The sequence below is a fragment of the Mastigoproctus giganteus genome, chromosome 2 (assembly GCF_048544385.1).
Source record: "Mastigoproctus giganteus isolate SK-2022 chromosome 2, ASM4854438v1, whole genome shotgun sequence".
Taxonomy (NCBI): Eukaryota; Metazoa; Arthropoda; class Arachnida; order Uropygi; family Thelyphonidae; genus Mastigoproctus; species Mastigoproctus giganteus.
The window spans coordinates 189,077,158-189,089,488 of NC_143576.1; the positions used below are offsets into that span (position 1 = coordinate 189,077,158).

General features: G+C 38.4%; 1 protein-coding gene across 5 annotated transcripts in view; it reads right to left on the reverse strand.

Annotated features, from left to right (window-relative positions):
• PCB (Pyruvate carboxylase) overlaps positions 1 to 12,331 on the reverse strand; it is a 593,745-nt gene that overhangs the window by 415,189 nt on the left and 166,225 nt on the right. For all 5 annotated transcript variants that reach the window (XM_090389678.1, XM_090389679.1, XM_090389675.1 and 2 more), the window contains one exon: positions 2,041 to 2,158. In XM_090389678.1, the coding sequence (XP_090245804.1) occupies positions 2,041 to 2,158 (118 nt within the window). The remainder of the gene's footprint in view (positions 1 to 2,040; positions 2,159 to 12,331) is intronic.

Below are 12,331 nucleotides of genomic sequence, written 5' to 3' on the forward strand. Positions count from 1 at the left end.
ATGTAATGCTTTTTTGTGTGAAACAGGTTAAAGTGCTCAATATTTCAATAATTTCCAGATCAATAAATATTTATGTAGATGTACTTTCTCACCAAAGGAAGCATAGTGCTAGCAGCAACTGAATTCCTGCCCAATTAACTAATAGCAATAGTATTTGTCTAGTATAAGTCGTAAGCAAGGAAGTCATTTGCTGCACTGGCAAAAAAAAAAAAACCTAACCAAGCAGATAAGAAGACAAATTATATGCTTCCCTCCTCACGCAGGTAAGTATCCAGTATTATTCAAACTATCAGCCTCAACTACCTGCGAGGGCAACTTATTCCAGCTATCTGACTCACTGGCTAAAAGGAAACTTCCTACAACCCTTCATCAGTAAAGACTAATGCAAAATACCTATTCAATTCATCTGCAACCTCAGCTGGGTTATCTAAGTCTTTCCCGCACCCAGTGCCCAATCTGATTCACTTTTTTCTTTCTTTATTCACATATGAAAAATTCCTTGACCCGATTCTTTGCACTCCTAGCTAATGCTTTCTTATATGCAGTAAACAACTTGTTTCACAATCATTAAATTACATGGGTGCTCAAGTGTACCACAATGAGAAAGAGAAATTTTTTTATTGGACTGTAAACAAATATTATTAGGGTGGAAACAGACAATTTCTCATAAGCCAACTAATTTTTGGAAAGTAGACTTAAAAAAAGTGACAAGTGTAATTAAAGCTCTTTCTTCCAAACCAGTTCAAATAAGTGCCTGGGGGAACAGGACCTGTTTTCTTCTAAACTGGTACCTCAGCTAGTCAACATATAGCTGCAGCTCAATTCAACACTATTAATACTAAGCATCTCCTATCTTCCCTGCCTTTAACCTATTCATAATACTAAGTATATTATTCTAATATCTTTCGTGTTTGGGGTCAACCATTAAAAACAAAACCAAAAAAAAAAAAAAAAAAAACTTAGAACTTTGTAATATGCGCAGTAACTCTGGGATCACTGGTAAAAATAAGCACATCACTTTATAGACATTAACCATTAATAACTAATGGCTCTGCTTGGGCAAAACACATGCTTGTATTTCTACAATTTGTACTCTAAACCATTCACCACCAGCAAATGAAATAAAGTAAATGAAATGAAAAAAAATTTAAAAAAATGTAAACAAAATAAATTTCATTTACTAACTTTTGATCAAAGAACACACATGAGCAGATGTGTTAGTTCTCGGGTGGCTCTAATATAGCAAGTTTTTCCCCCCTCTCCCCACTACATGACCATGTCCCAATAATACTGTATTCAATCCATTGCCACTTCACTACATTAATACATCCCAATGATACTTTTAACCACCAATTAGAACTGATATCTGGATGCACTTGCATCCAGGCTTCATCTTAACATAGCCCTTGATGTTTCTGCAACAGTTCAGGGCTTTCAGCTAAAGTTCTTATTTCAACAAAATGGGATTCTCCATTGTTTATATGATATACATTGCTTTCTAGATGAATGCCAACCCAGCAATTTGCTGGGGTCACTCAGATCCTTGGACTTAAACCCTACTTTACTTTTCTTCATGGAGTTTCAATTAACAGTGGAAGCATTTGTGTATGTAACACATACATCCCTCCACTGAAGGAATAAGCTCACATTAGCTATACAATTTGTGAAATTAAACTAACTCCATTACTCACTCATATACACACTACCTTGTGTCAAAGTTACTTGATCTCCATAGAGAACATCTAACAGATTATAATATATAAAAAAAAAAATCATTTGTGTTTTCAACCTTTCAAATCAAATACATGGTTATTAGGTTATGAGCGTTTCCTTATATATAATATTAAGAAAAATCTTGTATGAATAAAGAAATTCATTTCTAATATAAATTCATGCACAGCAGTAAATAAAAACTTATTTTCCCAAATTACAAGATGCAAAAAAACTCTTCTAAAACACTATGTTGTACACTTAAAAATATAAGAAAGTTACTCACACTCCAAGTACTGAAACAGAAATAGTGCAGAAACTTCAACTCACCTAGAATTTGTATTTCTATATGGCGTGGCTTTTCTATAAATTTTTCAATAAAAATTGAACCATTTCCAAAAGCAGACTGTGCTTCTGAAACTGCTCTTTTAAAATTCTCCTTCACATCCTAAAGTAACAATGACATATTTCAGAATATTATTCTGCAAGGGGAGTTAAAATTATTTATACATATTTAAGAACACTTCAATTAAGAGAAAATAACAAAACTGAAAGTTACCTAAAAGAGTTTTAATTTTAATTAGTTATGAGGTTTGTCCTCCTCTGCAGTATTTAATGCATAAAAGGACACTGAAACATTCTTTTATAAACAAATGTATGTTTTTTTTTTTATATATATACATATATGAATCTAATAAAAATATTAATTTTTGGATACAGCCCTATAGACTTTATATACTAATTTATAATATAATTTATCAGCTTGTTCTGCATTTCTGATATCATCTACAGTGCTGTACTTATAAACAGGCAAATGAGGTGCTAGCGTTATGCTTCATGTTAGAGGGGGCCTCGCAAGGCCACTGTAATCTCAAATTTTTAAAGCGATTTCTTTTTTTAACACCCTGATCTGAATTAGGGCCCACTTGTACCCAAGCATGTAAACAGAGATAGGTGAAATCTACTGAAAGTGTGGATGACTCATTGGTCCAAAAGAATGGATTAATTTCCAGAATAAAGGAAAATCACTCTCTCCTAATTCTCTAATAGGGTGTAACAGTAGAACAGGTTGACCACAGCGTATTATCTGCATTGGGAATATGCTTTTATCTTTTCCGCTGGCTATGAACACAAGAAAGCATTTGACCAGTATGATTTCTCGGTACAGCATGTGGGAGAGGCCATTGTAAATGTGTTACAATTGCCTCTCCCACTTGCCTCTCCAATTGCAATTGTAAATGTGTTACAATTGCAATTTAGAGGCAATTGTACAATTCTACACTAAATTGTAGAATGTTAATCCTTTTAGCTCTTAATTCGTGCTTTCTATAGCAGCAGCAGCAGCTCTATTGCCTAGAGGCCGGAGGTATGAACAATGCATACCCAGGTCTCTCAAAATCCATTCATTATATGGAAATTTTATTCGTTCTGCAGAAACTATTTTAATTGGACCACCCCATGAGAACCTATATAAGCTGAGACTTGAAAACTGTAACGTTTAGTTTAATTGTTGATGTGCTGGGTTAAAATGCGATACGTAGGAGTGCACAGACTGAAGTAAATATAGGTACGTATCTATCTCTCTGAAAGTAGTGTTGTAGTTTAATAAATTGTGATTCTATTGTAACAGAAATTTAAATATTATATCTATACAGTGCCAACCTCAAAATTTGCAGGGCCCTGTTTGTTATTTCCTTATCTCCAAAAGTTAAAAACAATACAAATATTATTGAAAGTGAGTATAACGTCCTATGTTCGATATCAAACTAAACACATTAAGAATGAAGTACACTACTTCTAGCAATTTTCAAGTCGACTTGCAAAAGCACTCTTGGAGTAACAAGTGTCGATAACTAGACATTAAGATATCAGTAGGCTCGTTGATAGAAATGCAGAAAAGATGCAAATGGTATTATTATTTAGACCATTTGAGTGTGGGGGCCCTGTTCGACAGAACTGGTTGAACATGCTTGTGGCCGACCTATATCTATGTAATGTTTCATTATCTATTGTGACTGTGGAATACATTTCCCTTATTGAAAGCTTTTTGTTTCCTCGCTCTTAAAATATGAATTGATTCAGGTGTTAATTTTTTATATTGCATCAATATCATTATCAGTTATATTAATCTTAAGCTATGTTACTATAATCTCATTTGAATTAAAAATATTGTCAATAAACAATGAATTAAATGAAACAGTTTAATATTTAAAAAGGCATTAATCCTAATAGCAACAACTAACTCACATCTGGTGAGTATGGGCTTGACACACCCATATCCAGTTCTTAAGCTGGATATCATCATTCTCTCTCTCTCTCTCTCTCTCTCTCTCTCTCTCTCAGGGTAGCTCAAATTTTTTTTTTGGTGGGTGCGGCATAAATGTCAGGCTTCTTTGCACCATATGGCTAATAATAACTATGCCAAAGAAAAAAAAATGTTTCAAATATTGAGTATATGTATAATGTTATTAAGGATGGATCTAGATCAACATTTTCGAATGTTGAAACAATTCTGAAAATCTGGGAGTCTGAGGACTAGAGTTGCCGGTGCGGACGTATCTTTCTACCGCTCTTGGAACAGAGAAGTTTTTTCTGATTTATTTTCTGCTTTATTAGTTTAAATTGACATATTAACTTATTTTCTAGAGTAGCTTTATATTCCTATTTACGGTACTTAAGTTTAAAGTAACTTAGATAGAGATTTTGTAGGTATTACTTAGTATCGGAAAGGGTATCAAATCCACGTGTTTACCGTTCGTAAATAGCCGCCATTGTTACGGGAAAATTAATCAGTAAAATCTATTAATCTTGTCGAACTTCATTGGCAATTAAATTTTACTTTTAACTATACATATAACCACTTAGGTTACGTAACATAAATAATTAGTAAAAAAATATAATTAATACATAACTTGATACGGAAGTTATATAAATGGATTCGTAGATAACACTCGTTACTGAAACAAATATTTCATAGATAACACTAGTTACTGAAACAAATATTTCGTAGATAACACTCGTTACTGAAACATAAATATAGCGTTATAACTGTGTTGGGATACAAGTTTAGGATTTAATTTTGTACTGAAATTGAAATTTTATTGAAAGTAAATCGAAATCATGACTCAAACCAGAGCAGCAAAGCAAAAGGCTCAAGCTAATGGGAATGCTGTGGCTCAGGGGAGAACTGAGGGGGGGGCAGTTGCCCTCTGAATCACAGCCTTTTAAGATGCACTATTTGCTTGATGTTTGCGGAGCAGTCAGGTATGGGACATGATACTGCCATGGGGGATGTCTTTGTATGTGCGCGATGCAAGGAGTGTAAGGAAATCAGGCGACAACTCAGCATTGTTATGGGCCTATATGAGAGCTTGAAGGACAGGGTGGATGCCCTCGAAGGATTACAAGTGAGGGGCCCATCAAGCTCTCAGCTGCCCATACCAATGCCAGAGCTTGCACTTGGTCATTGCGCAACACAGCGGAAACCCCAAGGCAGAATGCGCTGGTCCAAAAGGAACTAGTAGTTGTTGGTGACTATTCTCAGGGAAACGGGAAACATGCTTTGTAAAAAGGATAGGTGGAACAGGACCAGGGTATGTCTGCCAGGGGCAAAGGTTGATGACGTTGCAGAGCGGATATCATCTTTTAAGGGCACAAAAGGTGATATAGTTGTACACGTTGGCACTAATGATATTAAGAGTAGGAGACGGGTGGAATTACTTAACAAGTACAATTCACTGATGAAAAAAAAAGCCGTGAATCAGGGTTGAATTTGAAACTGTCTGCAATTCTGCCCAGACACGATAGGAGGGAACACATGATGAGAGCCCTGTCAATCAATTCGGCCCGGGCAAGATTGTGCAGGGCTCAAGGGGTAGAATTTTTTTTCAGCCTGGTCTGTACTTGTTAACAGGAGGGACTGCTTCTACAAGGATGGGATACACTTAAACAAAAAGGGTGCAAGAATGTTTGCTGATGCTATCGAGGCAGTGTTAGGTGGGTCGGAAAACTGCTAGATTGGGGGGATACAAGGACTAATAGATTAACAGTAGCCACTGGCAGAGGAGAAAGTGATTCTTGCACTGCTTCTATTGGAATGAGCAGCAGCCTGGAAAATAAGATGCAGGATATTTCAGAGACTGCTGGGAATCATGGGGGTACAAGTAAATACATGGGTTGTGTTAGGGTGCCTAAGAGGAAGAGCAGGTGCATGTATACTTGCGTGTACACCAATGCTAGGAGTTTAGTAAATAAATTTGATGAATTTGAGGTATTGCTCAAAACATCAAAGGCAGATATTGTTGGGATATCAGAGACGTGGTGTCACACAGATATAAGGAATGCAGAACTGGAATTTGGGGAGTACAATGTCTACAGAAAGGATAGACAGGATAGGAAGGGAGGAGGGGTTATGCTATTAGGTTAAGAAACACAAAATCCAAGGAAGTGAAGCCAGTCGACATCGCTGGACAGTGCAGTGTCGAGTCAATTTGGTGTGACATAAGCATCGGGAGATCAAAATTGGGAGTAGGAGTGTGCTATAGGCCTAATGACTCTAATGAGTATAATAAGAAACTGTACAGAGAAATAGCGTGGGCCAGTAAATCAGAGAGTCTTATAATGGGGGATTTTTAATTTCCCAGATATTGACTGGAATTTGGGGGCTGGTCACTCACACACTAGCAAGGCTTTTGTGGATTTATTGGATGATTGTTTTCTACATCAGCATGTTCGGGAGTCAACTAGAGGGAGTAATACTCTTGATTTGATTATCAGTAGTGATTCTTCATGCATTAAGAATCTGCAGATAAATGAACCACTAGGTGGCAGTGATCACAGTGTTCTGAAGTGGGAGTTACTCAAAGAGGTAACTACCATTAGGGGTAAAGGGAAGGGGTATTGCTTTCGTAAAGGCGACTACGATGGACTGAAACAGTATTTAAATTCTATACAGTGGGATCAACTGATGATGTTACCAACAGCAAATTCAAAATGGGAAGCATTCAAAGAACTTATCTTGGAAGCTACTAGGCTTTACATACCAACTAAGAAATATTGTTCAAGGTTTAGGCCTAAATGGATGTCAGATGAACTAATGAGGCATATGGCAGAGAAGAAAAATGCATGGGATATATACAAATTAACACGTGACACAGAAGCCTATGATAGAGACAAGTTGATCTGTAACCAAGTTACAAAGGAGGTTAGGCAGGCGACGGCAGATTACGAGAGATCCTTGGCAAGGGATGCGTAGAAAAACAGCAAAGAGTTCTTTACTTATGTAAACTCAAGAAGGAAGGGGATGAATCAGATTGGTACACTTGATATCGATGGGTCAACTGTTGATGACCCTGCTCAGGTAGCTAACAAACTAAATGAATATTTTGCATCGACATTCACACATGAGGAGTTATTCAGCGAGGGGAATGACAGAGGTGCATTCAACTCTAGCAGTAAGCTAGAGAATCTTGTAATAACTGAGAGCAAAGTGGAGGAGAAATTGTTGAAGATAAACACAAGAAAGGCACCTGGGGTGGATGGGATCTATCCAGTTATATTAAAGGAGGCAGCAAAGGAAGTAAGCAAACCCTTAGCCATAATTATGAGAGCTTCCTTGGACTCAGGGGAGGTACCCATGGACTGGAGATGTGCAAATGTGACCCCAATTCACAAAGGAGGATCAAAGGCTGACACAAGTAATTATAGACCTGTGAGTTTAACTTCTGTTCCCGAAAAAGTAATGGAGGCACTGGTTAAAGAAGCACTGCAGGATCATCTAGACAAGACTTCAGTTATAGCTCAGACACAGCATGGTTTTGTTAAGGGGAAGTCTTGCCTGACCAATTTGATTGGATACTATGATGCAGTCACAAAAGAACTGGATGCAGGGAAAACTTTGATATTATATACTTGGATCTTAGAAAGGCTTTTGATACTGTTGCACATGGAAGACTGCTGCACAAATTGGAGCAGTGTGGCATTGGAGGCAAATTGCTGCTATGGATAAAGTGGTGGTTCAGGGGGAGAAGACAGAGAGTGGTAATCAATGGACACTGCTCATCGTGGACTAATGTTATAAGTGGAGTCCCTCAGAGTTCAGTATTGGGTCCTTTATTGTTTTCTGAATTTATAAATGATATTGATGATGGCATATCAAGCTTAATGTCCAAGTTTGCAGACGATACGAAGGTTGGCAGGGTTGTCAAGGACACTACTGACACTAAGCTGCTGCAACAGGATCTGGAAAGGTTGAGCAGATGGGCCGAGAGGTGGCAAATGAAGTTTAACATTGACAAATGTAAAGAACTACATATGGCAAACAGCAACCCCAGCACAACGTATCAACTCTGTGGTACTACACTGACAGTGGTAGAGAATGAAAGGGACCTGGGGGTGGTTGTGCAGGCAGATATGAAGTTCTCTGAGCAGTGCAGATGGGCTGCAAGAGTAGCTCATGGAGTATTGTCAATGATATACAGGAATTTTTCCAGCAGGGATAAGGAGGTGATTATTCCCTTGTATAAGGCAATGGTCAGGCCACACCTAGAGTCCTGTATACAGAACTCTAGATGTAGAGCTGCTGGAACGAGTACAGAGAAGGGCAACAAGATTAGTGAATGGAACAAAGGGGTGCTCTTACGAACAAAGCCTTAAGTTTTGCAAATTACAGTGTCTGGAGACTAGGCACCAGCGAGGTGATCTGATAGAGGTGTACAAAGCCTTGAATGGTTTGAGCCTGCTCAATGCTGATGGGATTCTTCCTCTTGCTCAGAATAATCACCTGAGAGGGCATAAATTCAAATTGAGGAAAGACAGATGTAGGATAGATGTGTGGAAATTTGCATTTAGCCAGCGGGTGGTTGGTAGGTTGAACAGACTTCCATCCCTTGTCGTGGAAGTTGATAGCCTAAATAAGTTTAAGGCTCAGCTGGACAGGTATTTCGAACGAACAGAGGGGTGAAGTGGAAGTGGTTATTTTTTATTTATTTATTTTACTTTATTTTTTTTTTGGCTGATGCTGCATTAAGCTTCTTTCTTGCGTCAAATGTCTCTACTAATGCTAATTCTGACAATGCCTGTGACAAATGCAAATGGTGAATGGTCTTTTTCATCAAATCACACAAATGATATGTGTTTGTTTTAAGAGACGTTCAATTTTGTGTCATACTGACATGGAACCAATGAAACAAATTCAGTCTGAAGGAAGAGATATTTTAAAAAACATTATTACTATTGTTCAGCTTTTGATTAAAACCTGGTTTATGATAGTAAAACAGGCACATGTATGAGCAAGAAAGCAAGTGTTATGACCTTATGCAGCATCATCCAATAAAAAAAAAAAAAATTCACACAACCATTCCCTCTAAATGTTTGTCCAGTTCCTCCTTCAATTTATTTAAGCTATCAACTTCCACGACAGATGGAAGTTTGTTCCAGCAATTAACCACCCGCTGGTTAAAGGGAAATTTCCACACATCTATTCTACATCTGAATTTTCCTCAATTTCAATTTTGCCTCCTTAGATTCGTAATCTCTGCAACTGGAAGAATCCCAACAGAATTCAGCGATCTCAACCCATATAAGACCTTATATGGGTTGATCTCAATCAGATCACCTCGCAGGTGCCTAATCTCCAGCTGCTGCAATTTGTAGACTTAAGCCTCTCTTGCTAAGAGGATCCCTTCATTCCCCTCACCAATCTTTTGCACTTCACTGTACATGCTCAAGCAAATCTATTCTTACCACATGGGTATATTCTTACCACATGTACGCCATATCCAAAAATTTCATTACTTCATACAGCATGTCCCACCTACTTTTTCTTCCTATTGAATACACCATGAATTATCAAACTAATAGAGCAAGCTTATCTGCGAAAAGATCTAAACCTCCCAAGGACTTCCTAATTCATTTCACAAATATACGTGGTCTCAATTCTAATCTCAACGATGTCCATTTCCACTTGCAGTCTGCCAAACCCCATGTACTTTTTCTGACAGAATCTCAGATATCGGTTGATTCATCTACTGCTCATCTCAGATGCCCAAATTATTTGCTGTATGATTCCTTTCGCCTCAAAGGTGGTACTTGTGTATATGTCCGTTCTGATATTCCCTGTCAGAGACTTGGCAATTTGGAATCTCCTCTCTTTGATCTTCTCTGGCTTAAAATCTCTCTACCTCATTGTATCAAATTCATCTGTTGTCTCTACCGTTCTCCCAACTCCACTAATCACTTGGAGCTCTTTGACTTCCTCTCTTTGCAACTTGACTTTCTCCAGTCCAACTTTCCTAACAGTGAAGTAATTTTCCTTGGTGATTTTAATGTCCACAACTCCAGCTGGCTTCCGTTTTCTAGTCACACCGACCCAGCAGGTCGAGATGCTGAGGCTTTTGCAATTACTAATGACCTAGCACAGATTGTTCATTTACCTACAAAAAAACCAGACAATCCTAATCATACAGCCAATATACTTGATCTTTTTCTCACAAACAACCCTTCTAAGTACACGGTCGAAGTGAGAGGTCCTTTAGGCACTTCAGATCACAACTTGGTGATTGTCTCTTCTCCAATGGAACCTTTATCTCATGGCTATTCCCAACCTCGTGTTGTTTGGCATTACAAGAATGCACAATGGGATGACCTGTGAGACTTCTTTTCTTCTTTTCCTTGGTCGGATTACTGTTTCAAAACTTCTGATGTCAACATTTGCTCAGATCGTGTCAGTGAAATTATTCTTGCAGGAATGGAATCCTTTATCCCACACTCCACTTTAAAATCTCGTCCTTTATCTAAACCTTGGTTTTCCAATAAATGTGCTAAGGCTGTCCAAGAGAAGAATGTTGCATATCGTAATTGGCTTGTTTCTAATTCTTCAGTTTCATTTTCTGCCTACACCAAAGCTCGCAACAGTTGCAAAGCAGTTATTAACCAGTCCAAACTAGAGTTTGAACAGGCTAAGAGTAGAAAACTTGCTTCTTCCCCTAATGGTAGCCGAGCATTCTGGTCTCTTGCCAAAGCTATTGGCCGCAACCTTTGCCCATCTTTGCTCCCACCTCTGTCCAAACCAGATAGTTCTGTTGCCACTTCAGCCAAGGATAAAGCTGACCTGCTAGCATCCCATTTTTCTTCCAGCTCATGTATTAATGATCTTGGTAAAACACCTCCCACCATTCCCAACACACTCCATTCAATGCCTCCTGTGGTCTCCCATCAAAAGGATATCAGAAGGATTTTGATGAATCTTGATGCTAAGAAGGCTCCAGGTCCTGATGGTATTTCTCCACTTGTTCTCAAAACCTGTGCTCCTGAACTTACACCTATTCTTTGCCACCTTTTTTCACTTTCTTATTCCAAAGGTGTTTTTCCTTCTGCTTGGAAATTTGCTGATATCCAGCCAGTTCCTAAAAAGGGTGACAAATCCCTCCCATCCAATTATCGTCCCATTGCTATTACTTCTACTCTTTTTAAAGTAATGGAGAAATCAATTAATCGCCAACTCTTAAACTACCTAGAAACCTTCCGTCTGATCAACGATTGCCAGTATGGATTCCGTCAGTGTTGATCTACTGGAGATATTCTGGCTTATGTTACCCATTTGTGGACTAATTCAATGGAAAGGTTCGGTGAAACACAAGTAGTTGCTTTTGATATCTGAAAGGCTTTTGATCGTGTTTGGCATAAAGGTCTTCTAAACAAGCTTCCATCTTATGGTTTGCCAACTGTTTTTAGTAATTGGTTATCCAGTTTTCTCTCTGATCGCTCACTGAGGATGATGGTAGATGGCTCTCTGTCTTCTAACTTCTCCACTAATGCTGGTGTCCCCCAAGGTTCAGTTCTTTCCACCACTCTTTTCCTCTTGTATATCAAAGACCTTCTTCCATTGACTGGAAATCCTATCCATAGTTTTGCCAATGATAGCACATTGCATTCAACTTTCCATTTTGAGAAACCTTGTCCTGCTCAATCAGCTTCAACTTCTCGAAAATCTGCTATCAATTCCTTAAATGCCGATCTTCAGGTAATTCTCCAGTGGGGCAAAGACAACTTAGTTGATTTCAACCCTTCTAAAACTCAGTCTTGTCTTATATCTCGCAAAAAGGATTCTTCTACTCCTATGCTTATCTTTAGTGACACTCCGATTTCTAGGCAAAATGATATATCTCTTTTGGGGATTACCCTGACTTCTAATCTCTCTTGGCACAAGCACATTACAAATATTGCTTCCTCTGCATCTAAAAAACTTGGTTTTCTCTTTCGCTCTCGGCGTTACTTTTCTTCCAAACAGCTTCCCACTCTGTATAAATCGCAAATTCGCCCTGCCATGGAATATTGTTCCCATATCTGGGGTGGTGCCCCCAAAACCTCTCTCCGGCTTCTTGATTCCATTCAGAAGAGGGCAGTTAGGTTAATTAATGATTCATCTCTAACAGAGTCTCTCCACTCGCTTTCTCATAGACGCATTGTTTCTGCTGCATGCCTCTTCTAAAGATACTTCCATGGGCACTGTTCTTCTGAATTGGCTTCTATAATTCCTGCTCTCTCTTTCAAAACAGTCCGAACACGTGCCGCCACCAGCAAACATCCATTTACTGTCCAACTTCAAACCCACAGAACCAAC